The following is a 21,339-nucleotide window of genomic DNA, read 5'->3' on the forward strand; positions in this document are numbered from 1 at the left end:
GGCATAAATAATATTAATAGTTTATCATAGTATAAATCTCATGATGGTAGAAACTATCCTTTGTGCTTTAAATATATATTTTTTGTTGTTGACTTCAGAGAGAGGAAGGGAGAGGGAGAGAGAGAGAGAGATAGAAACATCAGTGATGAGAGAGAATAATCTATGGGCTGCCTTCTGCATGCCCCCTACTGGGGATGGAGCCTGCAGCCCGGGCATGTGCTCTGACCAGGAATCAAACCGTGACCTCCTGGTTCCTAGGTCAACATTCAACCACTGAATCACACTGACTGGTAAAATTATCCTTATTTGTTCACTGCTGTATCCAGCCTAGACCAATGCTTGCTTGGGACATAATAGGCATTTAATAAATATTTTTGAAGTAATGAGTAAATGGCTACTAGATATTCATTTTGGCCTTTATTTTGTTATTGTAACATCCTTTAAATTTAACATGTTAGCTTTGCACAGTGGCAGTATCATAGTCAGTGGGGTTTATCTGAGGCACGATTATTGCTAATTGAATAAATAAATAAATAAATTTAACATGTTATTGAATTTAATTCTCATAACAACCAAGAAGTATATTAAAAATTTCCATTTTATATATGAGAAATTCAAGACTTCATAAGGAGATGAATAGCTTGCCTAAGTTACACAGCTGATGAGAGACAAAGCCAAAATTTGTGCCCTTTTCTAAAGCCATATGCCTACAGTCATGGGGAATGAAGTATACTTAGAAATGTAAGTAGCAGTTCGTAATGTCACTATTGGGTTTTTTTTGTGTGTGTGTGTGTTTTTTTTTGTTTGTTTTTTTTTTAAACATATTTTTATTGATTTTTTACAGAGAGGAAGGGAGAGAGATAGAGAGTCAGAAACATCGATGAGAGAGAAACATTGATCAGCCGCCTCCTGCACATCCCCCACCGGGGATGTGCCCGCAACCCAGGTACATGCCCTTGACCGGAATCGAACCCGGGACCCCTCAGTCCGCAGGCAGACGCTCCATCCACTGAGCCAAACCGGTTTCGGCGTGTGTGTGTTTTTAATCCTCACCTGAGAATATTTTTTCCATTGATTGCTTTTTAGAGAGAATGAAAGGGAGGGAGGGAAAGAGGGAGGCAGAGAGAGAGAGAAAGAAACATGGATGTGACAGAGACATATCGGTTGGTTGCCTCCTGCACATACTCCAGCCAGACCAGGGATCATCTACAACCCAGTTACGTGTCCAAGACTGGGAATCAAACCCGAGACTCTCTGGTGCTCAAGTCAATGCTCTAACCATTGGGCACAACAGCCAGGGCCATAATATCATTATTTTTTTTCCTTTTTAAAAAAAATATATTTTATTGATTTTTTACAGAGAGGAAGGGCGAGGGATAGAGAGTTAGAAACATCGATGAGAGAGAAACATCAATCAGCTGCCTCCTGCACACCCCCCACTGGGGATGTGCCTGCAACCAATGTACATGCCCTTGACCGGAATCGAACCTGGGACCTTTAAGTCCGCAGGCCGACGCTCTATCCACTGAGCCAAACCGGTTAGGGCCATAATATCATTATTGATGCAAAAATAATTGAGGGTTTGTACTCTTCATATATGAAATTATTAGACATCTTCAGATAGGAAAGAAGAATTTTTAGTGTGATTCACAGAGCGGTCACTTTATCTTTACTTTTCTGAACCTTAGTTTTTTCATGTATCTTACACATTCTAGTGCAGCGGTTCTCAACTTGTGGGTTGTGAACAATGAAAATACATCCTGCATATCAGATATTTACATTACGATTCATAACTAGCAAAATTACAGTTATGAAGTAGCAACGAAAATAATTTCATGGTTGGGGGTCACCACAACATGAGGAACTGTATTAAAGGGTCGTGGCATTAGGAAGGTTGAGAACCACTGTTCTAGAGGATTAAAAGTTAATGGTCTAAGTCAGGGGTGAGGAACATCCAGCCCAAGAAATCGTTTGGTCTGGCCCTGCTAAGGCATTAGTGGTGAGTTCATTAAATGTTCAACCAAATACAGCAAGCTAATTTTTTAGTTGGTAATTGTGTATGGCCCATGAATGATATTATAAATATCCATATGGCCCGTGGCAGAAAAAAGGTTCTCCACCCCTGGTCTAAGTGAACAGAATCAATCCTCATTCCATTATTCCAAAGTAGTAGAATGGCATCAAATTTGTAAAGAAAATTAATGGACTTTCTTTTGTTTACTGTGATTGTTGGTACTTTCATGATGCACTATTGCTTTTAACTCTAGCAGATTCACATGAATCATTTTAATAATCTGTTTTGTGATTTGGAGAAGCTTTTTAAAGTGGAAACAATGAGACTAAGAATATTACATGTTAAGGCAGTAAGAACATGTTCACTGATAATCTGGAGGGAGGTTTTCTTCAGAAAATTAAATTATTTACTTTTTCTTTTTTATCCTGAAATGAATACTTCCTCTGTTATTTTAGATAAGACCGGTGGGAAGAAGTTCTCCAAAGAATTTGAGGAGGCAAGCGCCAAGCTGGAGGAATTTGTGAATGGATTAGATAAGCAGGTGAAAAATGGGCCCTCACTAACAGAAGCACTGGAAAATGCTGGAATTTTCTATGAAGCACAATACAAAGAAGTAAAAGTGGTGGCCAATGTAAGTAGTAATTATGGCTATCATATTGATTGGTTACTATATGTCAGTGACTGTTTTACATGTGTTACCTAACTCAATGTGGATAAACATTATCTCCAGTTCACAGATGAAGAAGTTACTTTTGAAGAGGTTTAGAACCTTGGATAGGTAATACTAGTATAGCTAGCAAGTGATGGAGTCTAAATTAGACCTGGGTCTTTTTGATGCTAAAGCTCATGCATATCCTGGTTATTATTATGCCTTATGTCTTAGAATTTTAAAGGGAGTATGTCAAGTTATTGTTACAGGATATAAAATTAGGCTGAAATATATGTAGAAAACTAGATGGAAACATTCTGTTACTAAATTTCATGTAAATTGACTGTGTTAAGAATCCACTGAAAAGGAGTTGATAATGTTCATTTTGTACATAATTTTTTTAAAGTTTTAATCACCATATGTAAAAGCATATAGTATTATAGAACCCACCAGTCCCACTTCCTAAAAGCCATTCCTTTTACCTCATTTAACTATTTTTCTAGCAGTTGCCTCCATATTTCTAAATTATATATCCATATGGTTCTTTCTTGGTTTATCCTATTTAAGAAAGAACTTTTAACTACTTGATGTGACAAATGAGGATTTAGCTTATATTTACCAGCCTTCCGCTTTCTCCCAGTATTATTATACAACTGTTTTAAATCTTTGTATTACCTTTGTAAAGGGAAGTACAGTTGACTCTTCAATACACGGAGTTTAGGGGTGTTGACCCTCATTCCCTGTGCGGATGAAAAACTGCATATAACATTTGACTCCCCCAAAACTTACTACTATGCAGTCATTTCTCAGTATCCACTGGGGATAGTTCCATGACCCGCTGCGGATACCAAAATCTGCAGATGCTCGAGTACCTTATATAAAATGACATAGAACAACACATCTGCAGATTGAAAATTCTGTTTTCAATCCATGGGTGGTTGAATTTGTGGATGGGAAACCTGGGGGATACAGAGGGCCAATGGACTCTTATAAATGGATCTGTGCAGTTCAAATCTCTATTGTTCAAGGGTCAGCTCTACTATACTATTTTTTGACCACTAACTCTAGACTCCCTGCTTTGTAAAATGAGGATATTAATATCCTATCCTTTCCCATTAGTTTTCACCTATCTCTTCAGTTTCCCAGCTTCAGTGAACTATACTTTACTTACATACTGTTGTAAGGTAGATAATATTTACATTCCATTCTGTAATCATAATTGTCTTCCTTGTTTTAAAGGATGGAAATTAATAAATAAAGCTTACATTATATCTATGTAAACATTTGTTCACTGCAAGGTCTATGTTAACTATGGATATATTAGAAATATTTGGCTTTCTTATAGAATTTCTTTTTTACCTGCATTGTTTGCCTTTTCATATTCCCCTCCCCACCCCCCCTCCCTTTTTTCTGTCGCTTCAGTTATTCTGAATCTACATTTTCCCCAGAGGCCTTTCTGCCTGAACTTCCATTCTCCTGATCCAGTTTTAGGTCTCTAGATCTCATCCTAGGATTAGTATTTATTCTTAGATAAGCCCTCTATTTTGAAGATTTGTGTCTTCTTTTCTTGGTATTTTCTCATCTTGCTGGAGCACATCCTCAATAAATTTTTATTTTATTTTATTTTTAAAAAATTATTTTATTTATTTAAATATATTTTAATTGATTTTACAGAGAGGAAGGGAGAGGGATAGAGAGTTTGAAACATCGATGAGAGAGAAACATCATTCAGCTGCCTCCTGCACACTCCCTACTGGGGATGTGCCCGCAACCAAGGTACATGCCCTTGACCAGAATCAAACCTGGAACCCTCCAGTCTGCAGGCCAACGCTCTACCCACTGGGCCAAACTGGTTAGGGCTCAATAAATTTTTTTAAAAAGAGGGTATTGCAAGAAAGAAATTTCTGAATCTTTATATCTAAAAATGTCTTTATTCTTTTTCACATATGCTTTGATAGTTTGACTGGTTGAAGAGCATTTTCCCTCATAGTTTAGAAGACATTTCTCCATTGTCTTTAGTGTTGTTGATATGAAGTCTTTGCAAGATCCTTTGGGGATGACTCTTGTTTCTCTGTAAGCTTTTAGGGACATTGTCCATGATGTTCTGAAATTTTTACAATGATGTATCTACATGGTTTTCATTCTTTATGGGTTACTTGGTGTGCTCTTTCAGGCTAAAGATTGGTATTCTTCAACTCCAGGACAATTTCTCTCTTTCCTTTTCCTTTATTTTCTCTTTCTGGAACACTGATTAATCACATGTTGGATCTCCTAGGTTGATATTTAATGTGTCCTATGTTTTCTCAACCTTGATCTTTTTGTTTTGCTTTCTGGAAGACTTCAACTTTATCTTCCAGCTTCATCTCTTCATATTTTTATGTTTGACAGTCATATTTTAAATTTCTAAGAATTCTTTTTTGTTCTGTGTTCCCTTTTTTATGGCAATCCTTTCTGATTTTATGGATACAGTATCTAGTGCCCATGAAGATATTAAAACTTTTTTCTCTTCCCTGAATTGTCTTGTTTCCTGGTAGACTTTTATTTTTTCCCTCCTAGTTGTCTTAGTCTTTCTCTTTTATGATTTTGGCTTTCCTCGAAATTCATATATCTCATTGTCCATTCCTAGTTAAGAATGAGTTATGAAAAAATTGATTGAGGGGCTTTCTATCCATAGGGAGGGATTCTCTACTTCTTGGGTTTAACCAGTGAAGTCTGTGTAGGTGAGGAGCTGGCTGTTAGTCTGGGCAGAGGAGCTTTAAATGTGAGAAGGCTGGAGTCTTTTTGCCAGGATATTTTAACTCGATAGAGAAGAACTCACATTTTTTGCCTGGGACATAGTGCCTTGGCTACCAAGTGTGAAGGCTGCAGAGGAGGTGGTATGAGTGTTTGGCATTCACACTTTTAATGAATTGTCCTCTTTTCAACCCCACTACTTAACTCCTCCATCCTTTTATACTCATCATTTTCTGGATCAAAGTTTCTCAGGGATTCTGCAAGACAGATTTGCTCCTTTCCTAGGTATAGCTCCCTTTCTGTATACTCCTAAACTCATTTTTCTCCACCCTGCCTCATCACTTCTCACTCTTCCATTCACATTCTGTTGTCTGAAAATCTGTAGAAATCTTTTTCTCAGGTATATTTCTTGTTGTTGGTTTATACCTTTGTATTCCTTTACTTTTTGTTTTATAGGAGTCTCAGGAGGGAGAAACATGAATGGGAATGGTCAGTTCATCATTTTGACCCAAAAATACTTTATAATTTTTGAATAGTGACCTATATCCCTAGCCCTTTATTTATAGAATCATATAAAATATTTAGTCTGCTTTGGAGGCTATTCAAAAAATGGCTTGGTGAGGTCTATTAAGCAAGCATTTGTTGAGCACTTACTCTGTGACACGTATTGTGTAATACAGAGAAAAGAGACATTGTTCTCACAGAATTCTTTTGCTCTGATGGAGAAAATACAATAAAACACATCATTGCAATTTTGTGTGATAAAAGTTACAGTAGGAGGATACTGTGAGAATAAATTTAATTGGTACTTTTATCTAATTTGGGACTGGAGGTAGACGATATGGAGAAAATTTTTTCCAAAGGAGCTGAACTCTGAAATTGCAGTCATTAGATAAATGAAAGCTCATAATCTCTGATGAGCATTTTCAAAAGCATGGGAACATAACACAGCATGGCAAAACTGGTAGACCTGAGAACAGTTTCTGATAGCTGGGTTTGTATGAGGAAGTAATAAGTAAAACTGGAGAGGTAGTTAGGAACAAAGTTCTGAAAGCAGTAGGAGGCAGTTGTGAGATTTAACTGGTTTTTTTTTACTGTTTTTATTAATTTTAGAGAGGAAGGGAGAGGGAGAGATAGAAACATCAATGATGAGAGAGAATCATTAATCGACTGCAACCTGAGCATGTGCCCTAACCAGGAATTGAACCAGGGTCCTCTTGGTTCATGGGTCAGTGCTCAACCACTGAGCCACACTGGGTGGAGATTTTACTTTTTTTAAGTTTATAATATCCTATATAATAAAAGCCCAGCCACCTGTCAACCAGTTGCTATGATGCACACTGACCACCAGGGGGCAGACACTCAACACAGGAGCTGCTTCCTGGTGGTCAGTATGCTCCCACTGTGAACCCTGGGCCAATAGGCAAGAACTCAGGCTGCGAATGTTGCCTCCTCGCCCCAGGCTCCTCCTCACTCCCTGCTGCTGCCTCCAGATGCCTGCAGGCCGCACAGCACTGACCCCGAAGGCTAGGAGGCAGGTTTGTGGCCGCTGTGGGACTGAGGCCCACTCCGCCACCTCTTAGTGCTATTGTCCCCCAACCGGGTCCCCTGGAGAGGCGAGTGCTCTGGCTCCACGGAAGGTGCCGGACCAGGGAGCAGCCACTCAGAGGGCAGGTCCATAGCCACTTGGCAGACCAGGATGAGCGGTGCTCCCACAGCAGGCCAATCTCCATAGGCCATGCCCCCCACCAGTGCATGAATCCTGAGCACCGGGCCTCTAGTATTTTAGTGATAGTGTTAATTTTATGGTGAAACACTGATGTAAAGAGCAGAGTATGAAATAAGTCAAATTCACGATATAAAGAAAAAGCACATGACTTTTATAACATTTCTATAACTTTAAAAGATCTAAAGTAAATATTAGAAAATAATGCCGAAACCGGTTTGGCTCAGTGGATAGAGCGTCAGCCTGCGGACTGAAAGGTCCCGGGTTCGATTCCGGTCAAGGGCATGTACCTGGGTTGCGGGCACATCCTCAGTGGGAGATGTGCAGGAGGCAGCTGATAGATGTTTCTCTCTCATCGATGTTTCTAACTCTCTATCTCTCTCCCTTCCTCTCTGTAAAAAATCAATAAAATATATTTTAAAAAAAAAAGAAAAGAAAAAAAAAATATTAACTTTTCTTTCTTTTTTTTTAATTAAATCTTTATTGTTCAGATTATTACATTTGTTCCTCTTCCCCCCCCCCCCCATAACTCCCCTCCTCCCAGTTCCCGCCCCACCCTCCGCCCTCACTCCCCACCCACTGTCCTCATCCATAGGTGCACGATTTTTGTCCAGTCTCTTCCCACATCTCCCACACCCCTTTCCCCCCCAAGAATAGTCAGTCCATTCCCTTTCTATGTCCCTGATTCTATTATAATCAACAGTTCATTCTGTTCATCAGATTATTTATTCACTTGATTCTTAGATTCACTTGTTGATAGATGCATATTTGTTGTTCATAATTTGTATCTTTACCTTTTTCTTCCTCTTCCTCTTCTTAAAGGATACCTTTCAGCATTTCATATAATCCTGGTTTGGTGGTGATGAACTCCTTTAGCTTTTCCTTATCTGTGAAGCTCTTTATCTGACCTTCAATTCTGAATGATAGCTTTGCTGGATAAAGTAATCTTGGTTGTAGGTTCTTGGTATTCATCACTTTGAATATTTCTTGCCACTCCCTTCTGGCCTGCAAAGTTTCTGTTGAGAAATCAGCTGACAGTCGTATGGGTATTCCCTTGTAGGTAACTGAGTTTCTTTCTCTTGCTGTTTTTAAGATTCTCTCTTTATCTTTTGCTCTTGGCATTTTAATGATGATGTGTCTTGGTGTGGTCCTCTTTGGATTCCTTTTGTTTGGGGTTCTCCGCGCTTCTTGGACCTGTAAGTCCATTTCTTTCACCAGGTGGGGGAAGTTTTCTGTCATTATTTCTTCAAATAGGTTTTCAATATCTTGCTCTCTCTCATCTTCTGGCACCCCTATAATTCTGATGTTGGTACGCTTGAAGCTGTCCCAGAGGCTCCTTACACTATCCTCGCATTTTTGGATTCTTTTTTCATTTTGCTTTTCTGGTTGGGTGTTTTTTGCTTCCTCGCATTTCAAATTGTTGACTTGATTCTTGCGCTCCTCTGGTCTGCTGTTGGGCGTCTGTATAGTATTCGTTATTTCAGTCCGTGTATGCTTAATTTCTCGTTGGTTCCCCAATATAAGATCGAGGGTCTTATTAGTTTTCGTGTAGATCTCATTAAGTTTATCGGCAGCTTCTAAACAGTTCTTGAGAGACCTTAAAAGTGTGGTTCTGAACTCTATATCTTCCATTGACAATTTTGTCCTGTTTCTTTGTCTCCGCATTTTGTTATGCTTCCTTGGTGCACCCCCTAGTGGTCTTTGTTCGCAGTCTTATAGATAAATCTTTTTTTTTTTTATTTTTTTTTTTATTTTTTTTTTATTGCTTAAAGTATTACAAAGGGTATTACATATGTATCCATTTTATCCCCCCGCCCTAGACAGTCCTTATCGATAAATCTTGATTGTTGTAGCTAATTCCAGGGAGGGTTTGACCTCCAGGCCAAGTGGCTATGAGAATCAGCTGTGTCAGCAGTGAGAGAACTTCTCTCCTCTAGGGAGGTGCTAATCTAGCCTTTGCCTGAGGCTATCCGGCAAATGCCTCTGTGCAGGGCTTGGGCGGGGCGGGTCGCACAGGATCAACAGGGTGGGCCGGAGAGAGCAGTTATGGCGGCTCTCAGTCCTGTCCCCAGGGGCTCTGCCTCTCTGAGTCCCAGCACCCGCTGCAAAGCTCGGAGAGAAAGCTGCACTCGCTCTGACCGAAGCCAGACAGTCCCGCTTCTCCCGTTTGAGTCTGGGTCCCTAAAGACTCGCCCGGATCTGGTGCTCAGAGTCTGCGACTCCCTCCCGATTGAAAACAACAACTGCGCCCTCCGCCGCCAGCCCGCTCCGCGCACTCAGCACCTCAGAATTTGACTTCAGCACTGCGCCTCCTCTGAGTGTCCGTGTGCGTTTCTCTTTCCTCCTAGTTGTAGGACTTCCACTCAGCCAGCGTTCCTGTGGTTCTGGGTGATGTCCCTTCCGTTTTTTGGTTTCACTTTTGAAGTAGTTGTTCAAAGCAGCAAACTCCAGCGTTAACCTATGCCGCCATCTTGGTTCTCCAGAAAATATTAACTTTTCAAAACATTTTAGGTAGTAAGTATATCAATTTTTTTATTTCACTATATTGTAGTTTATCAGAACTTTTTTTTTAAAGGAGGAAAAGATCATGGGAAATAGATTATAATAAAATTTTACCAAACCTATCACTTTTGGGAACTCATAAAATGGGTCTTCTCCCCCCCCCCCCCCCCCCCCCCCAGTCACTATGACACACACTGACCATCAGGGGACGCTCAACGCAGGAGCTGCCCCCTGGTGGTCAGTGCCCTCCCACAGCCAACCTCCCATGGCTGGCCAACCTCCCGTGGTCCCCGCCCGCTGGCCAGCCCCAATCAGGACTGGGCCAGACGGCCCCAATAGCCAGCCAAGCTGAGGGATCCCACCCATGCACAAATTCATGCACCAGGCCTCTAGTTTGAAAATAAATTGCTAATACCCCATCCCTCACATACAGGGTGCCCCCAAAAATGTATACACACTTTTAACAGTTGATAGCTGTTAAATGAAAACAAAATGTATTTTAATAAAAAAGTGTGTGTATACATTTTTGGGGGATACCCTATATTTTCATGTGTATTTCCTCCCAGTTATATTCTTCTTCATAAGCATAACATATAGCTATTTAATCAGGAAATTAATTGATACATTGACACTATTATTATGTAATCCTCAAGGCCCTGTACAAATTTACCAGTTTTTAAAGCAAATCATCCTGTCTAGAATCACAATTTGCATTTATTGCATTTCTCTTTATTTTCCTTTGATCTGGAATGGTTCCCCAGTCTTTTACTCTACTTTCATAATCTAAATATGTTTGAAGATTATAAGTCAAATATTTTGTATAATGTCCCAATTTGGATTTATGTGATGTTTCTTTGTGATCACATTGAGATTATGCATCTTTAGAAGCAACATCACAGAATTGATTTGTTTGCTTCTCTTTTTATTATTTCAAATAGCACACAAGTTTGATTTTACTACCTATAATATTCCACTTGATATCTTTTATTAATGTGACATCTTCTAGGCTTGTCCATTGAAAAGTTCTACCTTGCTAATTGCTATGGGTTGAATTGTATCCCAAAAAGATATGTTGACACTCTAACCCAGCCGTGGGCAAACTACAGCCCGCGGGCCGGATCCGGCCCGTTTGAAATGAATAAAACTAAAAAAAAAAAGACTGTACCCTTTTATGTAATGATGTTTACTTTGAATTTATTTTAGTTCACACAAACACTCCATCCATGCTTTTGTTCCGGCCCTCCGGTCCAGTTTAAGAACCCATTGTGGCCCTCGAGTCAAAAAGTTTGCCCACCCCTGCTCTAACCCCTAGTACATGTGAATGTGACCTTACATGGAAATAGGGTCTTTGCAGATGTAATCAAGTTGAGATAAGGTAATTAGGGTGGGCCTTATTCCAGTATAACTGGCGTTCTAATAAAAAGAGGGAGATTTGGATACCGACACATAGGGAGAACATTATGTGACAACTGAAGCAGATATTGTAGTGATGCAGCTGCAAGCAAAGGAATGCCAAGGGTTAATGGCCACCACCAGAAGCTAGGAAAAGATAAGGAAGGCCCTAGCTGGTTTTGCTCAGTGGATAGAGCAGTGATGGCGAACCTTTTGAGCTCGGCATGTCAGCATTTTGAAAAACCCTAACTTAACTCTGGTGCCGTGTCACATATAGAAATTTTTTGATATTTGCAACCATAATAAAACAAAGATTTATATTTTTTGATATTTATTTTATATATTTAAATGCCATTTAACAAAGAAAAATCAACCAAAAAAATGAGTTCGCATGTCACCTCTGACATGTGTGTCATAGGTTCGCCATCACTGGGATAGAGTCAGCGGACTGGAGGGTCCAGGTTCGATTCCTGTCAAGGGCACATGCCCCAGTTGTGGGCTTGATTCCCAGTGGGAGGCATGCAGGAGGCAGCTAGTGAATGATTGTGTCTCATCACTAATGTTTCTATTTCTCTCTACCTCTCCCTTCCTCTCTGGGAGCCCTCAGGGGATGTCCCACTGATGGCTTAAGCAGTCGGACATCCTTAGCACTGCCACAGAGGCGGGAGAGGCTCCCACCACCGCTGCTGCGCTTGCCAGCTGTGAGCCCGGCTTCTGGCTGAGCAGTGCTCCCCCTGTAGGAGCACACTGACCACCAGGGGACAGCTCCTATGTCGAGTGTCTGCCTCCTGGTGGTCAGTGCGCATCATAGCAACCAGTCATTCTGCCATTTGGTCGATTTGCATATTAGCCTTTTATTATATAGGATTTGTCTATATGTATTGAAAACCATGAGTTCTCTAATCCCAATCCAGCATGCAAGGTTTGTTCTAGTTTTCTTCCTTCCCACATTTGTATTGCTTTTTTTAACAGTGTAAAGCCTTGCTCCCTTTATCTTCTATATAATCACTTATTTGAGCAATCCCCCTGTGTGTAACCAGTCTTCCAACATGTCTGTCTCTTTCCCAGTCTCCTGTCTGGGCTTTCTCTTTTTCTTGCTTGGGCTTCAAACATCCCGTGCAATGCCTTTCTCCCATGAAGACATTTTTCTCACCCCATTTTGGCTGCACTTTCTTACACTTATTACATCAAGTTCCAGCTAATGGGTTTTGGGCTGAATTGTTCCGAAAGGGAAAGAGGGGGGATTTTTCTCTATTTTCTTGAACATATAAAACAGTAGCTGTTGGTTTTGTTGGATAATTAAGTATTGGCTTTAACTGTTGTGATTTTGTCTCTAGTGACTGTTTTTCTTTTAGGTCATTTAGTCCTCTCTCTTGGCATGCCTACTGATTTTTTATTGAATGTTGGACATTGTATGTGAAAGTGTTTTTAGTCTCTAGATGATTTTTCTTCCTCTAGGGAGGATTCACCCTTTCCTTTGCTAGGAAGATATTGAGAGAGCTGATCAAATTAATCAAATCTGAAAGTCAGCTGATTTAAGGCTGAATTGCAGTTTGGGCAAGGCTTTGTCTTTCTCTGGTGGTTCATTCCAGCTTCTAGGATATTGGTTTTTCCCACTGAGAGCCTAGGATGGTCACTGAATTCTAAACCTTGTCTCCTCGCCACTAATAAACTACATTAAACTCCACTTTGCTTCTCAGAGGTTTTCTTCTTGGCTTCTTAATTGTCTCTTAAGCAGCTTCAGACTTTTGCAAATATCTTGAAGGAAAAAACAATAGCATATTGATGAGCCAGTTCTTTCCTTCCTCTTTCATCGAATGTTGGCTTTTCAAATCTGCAGTATTTTTCTATACAGACCATTTATGTTTAATAGTGACCCTTTGCCTTGTCCTTTTGCCTTGCATTTTTAAATTCTTGCCTCCTTCCCTAGTATCAGAACCCCGAGAGAGAAGGTAACTGCAGAATGGCACCTTAGCTCTCCTCATGGTTTCCCCCTGATACATAGGGTTTGTCACTTAGGTTTTGGTTGTCTCAGCACTCTTCAGTACATTTAAATATATGTGCACACATGCATGTGTATATGTCTGGCTCTACAAAAGCTACTCAGTTATATCCAGAAGCAGAAGCTATTATAATCTTTTCTGTTCCGTTTCATTTTTAAAATAATGTTTTTTGAATGAGCAACCAAAATGATTTTTCAGTGAATGGTCCAAGACTAAAAAAACAGGAAAAAGACACACAGCTTTAAGGCATTGGAAATTAAGATAATCAGATCAATAAGATTTAAGCCAGGTGATCAAGGTTAACATCAATAGTGGTACATCAGACAACAGTATGGTAGTTACCATAGGGAAAGGGAGGTGGGGGAGAGGAGGGTTGAAGAAGGACAAAGGAGGTCAAATATATGGTGACTGAAGGAGACTGGACTTTGTGTGGTAGGCACACAGTGCAATACAAAGATGATGTATTATGGAATTGTACACTTGAAACTTATTCTTTCTCTTTTAGGCATACAAAACCTTTGCTAATCGAGTGAACAATTTAAAGAAAAAGCTGGATCAATTGAAATCAACCCTTCCTGATCCAGAAGAATCCCCAGTTCCTTCCCCAAGTATGGATGCCCCCTCCCCGACTGGTTCTGAGTCTCCTTTTCAAGGAATGGGAGGTGAGGAATCCCAGTCACCAACTGTGGAGAGTGAGAAATCTGCCACACCTGAGCCTGCAACAGATAATCGTGATGTGGAAGACATGGAACTCTCAGATGTAGAAGATGATGGGTCAAAAATTATTGGTATGTCCTTATGTGATTAGTAGACAGCGTGTTCTTTATCTGTTTTATTTCCCCACCAACAAATCTATCATAGGCAGATGTTAAAAGATAGTTTACCTCTGGCTCGGAAGCTCAGTTGGTTAGAGCATTGTCCCAGTACACCAAGGTTGCAGGTTTTATCCCCAGTTAAGGCACATACAAGAATCAATCAATGAATGCATACATAAGTGGAACAACAAATTGGTCTCTCTCTCTCTCTCTCTCTCTTCCTCTCGCTCTAAAAATGAATAAATTGTTTTATTAAAGATAGTTCAATCCTTATAAGGTAGAATACCAAGGTAGCAAGCATTGTCTCCAGAGCAATAGTTCAGGATTTGGTAAGCCACATGGGTGAAGAATCATTGCTCAGGATCTGTGTTATTCAATATGGTAGCCACTAGCTACATGTGACTGTTGAGCATTTGAAATGTGGCTTATCAAGCTTGAGATGTGCTCTAAGTATAAAAGGTACACATTAATATATTGAAATAAATAAGACATTAAAATTAATTTTACCTTATTGTGGCTACTAGAAAATTTAAACTTATATATGTAACTTGAATTATATTTTTATTGAACAGTACTGCTCTAGAGGGAGGAGCACTTATACTGAAATTCCCTATACTCTGTCACTCTTAACCTTCAAGATTCCAAAGCAACAGTTTGTTTACCACACTTTCAAAATTAATCTGGATAGCTCTGGCCGGTGTGGCTCAGTTGGTTGAGCGTCATTCCGTGTACCAGAGGTTGCCAGTTTGATTCCCCGTCAGGGCACATGCCAGGGATGCAGGCTTAGTCCCCAGGAGGATGTTCACAGGGACATTTCTCTCCTCCTTTCCTTCTCTCCCTCTCTTCCTTTTCCCCTCTCCGTCTCTCCCTCCCCCCTTCCTTCCTGTCTCTCTAAAATCAATACAAAAAATACTTTTAAAAAAAAGCTAGCCTGCATTGGTGAATTGTTTCTCTGACATCCCCCGCTTTTATAATAATTGGAGAGTTTTTTATTTGTGTTGAATTTAATGTGCTATCCATACAGCGCATAGCCTTTTAGTTATTAAAAGCATCAAGAGTTAAAATTGCAGTTTCAAATTAGTGCCTAATTGCATCCCCTAATAGGCCAATGTCAGGAAGCCACACAAAAAATACGGTAAAGTATATTACAGAGTTCCTACTCTTTAGAAAGCTCTCAGATTAACAAAAAAGACAGGACAATTTATGACATAAATATCATTACTGAAAGACAGTACACAAAAGTGTACCCAATAATAACATGCTTCTAGAAATGTACAAATTTAATATACAGATGCTAAGAAGATGCAAATCATTAAAAATAAGATAAAGTATGAATTTGGGAAATTTCTTTTAAGTAAGTGTTGAAGTCAGGAAGGATCATAAATTATAAAGAGTGGGGCTTTTAAAAAAATCATGAAGTGAGTGGTTTTCTATAAAGCATAGTGCTTTTTACTCCCAAATCAGGAACTAGTAGGACATGTTGTTTCATACTGGAAATAGAGTCTGGATAGTAATAAGATACAATAATATTTGTTCTCTTTGTTTAAATAGTAGAGGACAGGAAGGAAAAACCTGTGGAGAAGTCAGCTGTATCTACTTCTGTACCTACAAAGCCAACAGAAAGTATCTCAAAGGCCTCTTCATGTGCCCCAGTGCCTGTGACCATGACAGCAACCTCGCCTCTTCCAAAACCTGTGAATACTTCCCTTCTGTCCCCGTCTCCAGCATTGGCTTTGCCAAACCTGGCTAATGTGGATCTGGCAAAGATCAGTTCCATCCTCAGTAGCCTAACATCAGTCATGAAAAATACAGGTAAGCAAGCCCCGTAAAGAGGATAAAAGGCTGACTGTCATCGTTCTAATTGAACCATCAGTCTGTTTGTTGTTGAATTTTTAAAATTAAAAGTAATTTTTTAAATTTACCTAAAAGTAATACTTAAATATGAAAATAAAACCAGCACTTGGTCATTATAGAAAAATTAGAAAGTAAGTGAAGAGAATAAAATAAGTATAACTCTACCCCAAAGGAAATTACTTGTATATAACCTTACAAGTGTGTGTGTATCTGAATGTTTTGGGAGATTAAATATTTGTAATAATTTTTTTTAATAATTGAAGCATATTGCATATACTGTTTTGAAACCAGCTATTTAAAATTTCAGCTATATAGTTTTTTATTATTTAAGCCTTTTAATTATTAGACATCCAGTATGTTTCCAATTTTTCACTGTTTTTCATGAACAACCATGATGCTAAAATTTTATGCACAACCCTTCCTATAAGGGTTGATGTGAATGTAGGGCTTTTTTTTTTTAGTTGAAATTTTAATGAGTATGTAGAGCACCTCCACATACTCATCACTCATCTTCAACTACATAAACACATGGCCTACCCAATCCTGATTATTTTGAAGAAAATCCCAATTATTTCATTTCTTCATAAGTACTTAAATATATTATTTCTAAAAGATAGATTCTCCAAAAAATCAGCACTTAGATTAAGTCCTTTCATGTTATAATTACCAATGATCTCCAAAAATGGACTGTTTGTTCCAAGTACTATATAAAGTCCCCGTTGTGCCTCAGCTTCTCCAAAACTATTTTGTTTTGTTTTAATCTTTATTAAATTCAATCTTTAAAAGTTGTTTGTTTTAATTTGCATCCTTTTGATTAAAGATGTGGTTTAAATATTTTTCATTTGCTTATGATTTTTTGTGTGAAATACCTGTTCATATTTTTGATCATTAAAAAAAATCAAAAATAATTTTATCTTTGTATACTTTTTCCCTATGTTAAAAATCAATCCATTGTTTTAAAATGTAAAAGTATAAAGGAGGTTGCTTATATAATCTCATTTTATAGGCCATTTCAAAAGCAAAAACTTATTAATCACTTAAAATTATGCTGTGGCTGAGTTATACAATTGCAGGAGCTCTGATTATAATCAGTCAGCAATATTTTGGGGGCACCTACAGTACTCTGAGATGTAGGTTTTATTCGTAGAGAAAAAAGGAATAGGTTCCTTAGTCTTTTTCTGTTGGAGCTCTCTAAACTAAGGGAATTGCATATGAGAAAAACTTATTCGTTTATTTTAGGGGGGTTCCAACTAGATGGAAGCAAATCTTCATGTAATTTTTAGATTTATTTATTTTTTGGGGGGGGGGGGTACAAGCCATGATATGGACCTTTTGTGAATCAGCCACAGAAAAATTTTGAGTGGAAAGTATCATGGATTTAAGTCATTTTGAGTTGCATTTGCTTGAGTCAATCTTTCTGCCACCAGGGGTCAGTCCTGCATCAAGACCGTCTCCAGGAACGCCTACAAGCCCTGGCAACCTCTCCAGTGGCCTGAAAACACCTGCACCTGCCCCGACAGCATCTCACAACCCTCTGGCCAATATCCTCTCGAAAGTGGACATCACCCCAGAGAGCATTCTGTCTGCTCTTTCCAAAACCCAGACCCAGTCAGCCCCTACCCTGCAAGGTAAGCTGATGGCCAGAGGGACTCGCACTGCGAGTGCTTGTCTCAGGCTTAAGCCTGGACTCCATTTCTGAGAAAAAAGAAAAGAATCCAAAGCCATCTATAATAATAAAAGCATAATATGCTAATTATGCCAGACGTCCTTCCAGATGACCTTCTGTACGAAGCTGAGTGCCGGAGGGAAGCCGGTGCCAGCAGCAGGGGGAAGGAAGGCCTACTCTTGCACGAATTTCGTGTTTTGGGCCTCTAGTGAAATATATAATATAGTTGATTAATTATTCTCTTTATATTTATTATCTGTGAGCTGGCATTTGTAGTATTATAAAGTATCAAAGATGAAAGAGACTTTAAATATCATCTAGTCTAATCCCCTCCTTTTCAGGTAAGGAAATTAAGGCTCAGTGAGGTAATGTGACCTGCTTAAGGTCACACATCTACCTATTCAGTGATGAGCCAAGACTAAAAGCCATATTTCTTGACTGGAGTCCGGTATTCTTTCACCTACACCATGGCACCCCTAGGGGCTGCATTTATCCCAGCTCTTAGTACAGGTTAGTATATGTTGAGGTTTACGTGTTTTAATGTTAACCGAAGCTAAAGATAGTCAGAAAGGTCATTCTGCTATCAAATATCTTATGAGATATGTTTGTCTCATTTATGTCCTGTTTTATAGAGGCCTCTATTTATAGATATGTAGTGAGTCTTTTTGTTTTTGGTTACATATAGTCTCTACCTTATTTGAACCTCTCTTCAGCTTTGCTAATTACCTGGGTTGGGCTTAAAACTGTTCGCTTCTAGTATTTTTTTCATAAACTTAACCTGCTGTCTGTTTCCAGACCCTCCAGCTACCAACACAAGTATCTCAGTATAATTATGCATTAATTACAGATACCAGAACAGTATCTTCCTAGTGATTTACTCTATATCACTAGATCTCAACCAGGAAGCTCCAGGGGATATTTGCCAGTGGCCTAAAGGTGTTGTTTGTCATAACTGGGGTGGGTGGGGATGCTGCTGCATCTAATGCATGAAGGCCAGGTAGCAGCTGAACATTCTACAGTGCACAGGACAGCCCCACAACAAAGAATTCTCCAGCCCCAAGTGCCAGTAGTACTGAGGTTGAGGAACTCTGCTTTATATGAATAGAGAACATTACAGGTATCTACTAATTTTATTTCCTAACTGTTCTGTAAGTGGATCAGCCAAGCACTATATTATAGTGAACTTTGTCTTAAGATATAGGACAATTTTATTACATTGAACTAAATACGATTTTTAAAATTGATTTTTAGAGAGAGGTAGGTTGAGAGGGAGGGAGGGAGGGAGGGAGGGAGGGAGGGAGGGAGAGAGAAAGAGACAGAAACATTGATGTGAGAGAAAAATGTCAATCAATGCCTTCCACATGTGCCCTGAATGAGGATCAAACCCACAACCTGGGTATGTACCAGGTTGATGGGGAACCAAACCCGCCACCTTTTGGTCTAAGGGACAGTGTTCTAATCAACTGAGCCATACCAGCCAGGGCTGAACTAAATAGTACTAAATGATAATTCATATCCCCATTCATAGACCAGCAATAAAGAATTGATGATAATACTATAGCACATCTTACACTACTAATTTCAGAGATAATTAGTTTTAGAGATTAGCATCATGTTTATGATTCTCCCTTCTAGCTTATAATTAATAGTAAAAATCTTGAACTCACTTGTTTTAGCTTTTTTTTTTAGGTTCTTGGATAGATATATCTTAAAGAAAAAGCTTTTCTTTTTTTTAATACTTCAAGTTTGTATTATAGCAGTATACCAAATTCAGTAACAGTTCTTGTTAGTTGGTCAGAGTAGCAGATGGTTCCCCAGTCTCAGTGGCTTAACACAATACAAGTTTATATCTTGCTAACATTACATACATCTGATGCAGCTGTTCTCCATCTGGGAGCGCTCGTTGATGCCACCCCTCCAGGCAATGATTCAGAGACCCAGGCTCTTTGCATCTTGTGACTTTTCCATCTTCGATATGTGGCTGCCCTGGGAATGGGCGCCATTCCAGCCAGACAGCCAGGACCGAGGAGGGGGAGCTGTGCAGGGAGAGTGGTGTATGAGCCAGGCCTGCAGGTGGGGAGCTCCACCCTCATCCCGTGGCTCACATTCAGTTTTACAGCCAGGTCTCACTGCAAAGGAGATGGGGGAATGTAATTTAGCTCTGCAACCATGATCTAGGCCAGGTTCTTCTCCTGCTGTTTCACCCTCTGAGGTCCAGAGGCTGCAAACCAGCTTTCTGAGAAACGGAAATGGCAATGGCAGGGAGGGATGCTGTGCTTTCCGGGTCTTCAATCTCCCGGTCTCTGTCCCATCGTGGTTTGCTCTCTTTTACCAGAGGGGTGAGGTCCTCGTCTCCAACTGTTGATTGTGGGAGTGGAATTCTCATGCTATCCTGAAAAAAAGAATTTTATGAGACTCGCATGGGGGAATGAGTGATTTTTTTATTTGCATGGAATTAATTCCTTGAATTTCAAGGTCCCATTTTCCTCAGTCCAGTCATAGAAGTGTAGCTGGGGGTTCAGCAGAGCTAAAATCAGAGCCAGTGTCCAAAGTTTCCTTTCCATGTTAGAGCTGAGCCCAGTCCAGCATCAGGCCAGCTTAGCTGTGTTTCTTTCTGCAGTCCATCAGTCCATTGCATGTGGAGTCTGCATGGCTTTATGGGCAAATGCAAGAGAACCAAGAGGAACAAAAATAGCTTTTGTCTCCCCCCACCCTCGCCCCGGAAATTGTTGCAACAAGATCATGTGGGCTTTCTCATCAGGCAGAACTAGGTGTGTTCTGACAAAATGAGAAGTGGGAATCCCAGAAAACAACACTGGTGGAATAACAGGGCAGTTCGTCACCTTTCATTTCTTTAGAGAAAGTGGAATTCTCCTTAAGACTATAAAGAAAATCTCTTAGAACTTTGCTCTGATTATGTCACTCATAGCCCGTATTGGCAAATTTTCAACACAAAAGAATGACTTCAGTGGGCAAAGGACTGTAGAGCAAGCATGTCAAACTCCTGCGAGTTTGACATGCTTGCTGTAGAGCAGTGGTTCTCAATCTGTGGGTCACGACCCCCTTGGGGGTCAAACGACCCTTTCACAGGCGTCGCCTAAGACCATCAGAAGACACATATATAATTACATATTGTTTTTGTGATGAATCACTATGCTTTAATTATGTTCAATTTGTAACAATGAAATTGGAGGTCACCACAACATGAGGAACTATATTAAAGGGTCGTGGCATTAGGAAGGTTGAGAACCACTGCTGTAGAGTATGGCTTGTTAAGATGGAAGAAAAGTGCCCTGGCCAGTGTGCTCAGTGGTTAGAGCATCAGATTGCACACCCAAGGGTGTCAGGTTCGATTTTGGTCAAGGGCACGTAATTGGGTCGTCCATTCGTTCCCTGCCCCAGATCAGGGCACATTCGGGAGGCAACCAATCGATGTGTCTCTCTCGCATCAATATTTCTCTCTCTCTCCCCCACTCCCTTCTTCCAATCTCTGAAAAGCAATGGAAAAAATATCCTCAGGTGAGTATTAAGAAAAAAAGATTGAAGAAAAGTAATATTTAGTGGCACAAAACTGTTTCTCCTATTGCCAGAAATCTGAATAGTATCTCTTTTTTTTTTATTATTTCTTGTTTTTTTTGTGGTTGTTTTGTTTTGTATTTTGTTAATCCTCACCCAAGGGTATTTTTCAGGTTCTAATCCTAGCCTCAGTCAGGGTATGTGCGGGAGACAACCAATCAGTGTGTCTCTCTCTCATTGATGTCTCTCTCTCTCTCTCTCTCTCTCTCTCTCTCTCTCTCTCTCCCTTCCTCTCTCTCTCTCTCCCCCTTCTTTCCTCCCACTCTCTCTAAAAAATCAATGGGGGGGAGGGCTAGGGGCATCAATGGGAGAAATAAGGGGACATATGTAATACTTTCAACAATAAAGAATTTTTAAAGAATTTAAAAAATCAATGGAGAAAATGTCCTCAGGTGAGGATTAATTTAAA

At 39.8% G+C, this 21,339-nt stretch overlaps 1 protein-coding gene and 1 pseudogene across 8 annotated transcripts in view; both read left to right on the forward strand.

The window, feature by feature from the left end:
* Positions 1-21,339, forward strand: part of RPRD2 (regulation of nuclear pre-mRNA domain containing 2) — a 67,252-nt gene that overhangs the window by 37,736 nt on the left and 8,177 nt on the right. For 7 of the 8 annotated variants that reach the window (XM_059673183.1, XM_059673181.1, XM_059673184.1 and 4 more), the window contains 4 exons: positions 2,470-2,645; positions 13,525-13,807; positions 15,386-15,646; positions 17,116-17,316. In XM_059673183.1, the coding sequence (XP_059529166.1) occupies positions 2,470-2,645; positions 13,525-13,807; positions 15,386-15,646; positions 17,116-17,316 (921 nt within the window). The remainder of the gene's footprint in view (positions 1-2,469; positions 2,646-13,524; positions 13,808-15,385; positions 15,647-17,115; positions 17,317-21,339) is intronic. The other variant, XM_059673182.1, reaches the window with a different exon arrangement.
* LOC132221483 (U4 spliceosomal RNA) lies at positions 457-582 on the forward strand (annotated as a pseudogene).

Source organism: Myotis daubentonii, chromosome 18, assembly GCF_963259705.1.
Source record: "Myotis daubentonii chromosome 18, mMyoDau2.1, whole genome shotgun sequence".
In the NCBI taxonomy this organism is placed as follows: domain Eukaryota; kingdom Metazoa; phylum Chordata; class Mammalia; order Chiroptera; family Vespertilionidae; genus Myotis; species Myotis daubentonii.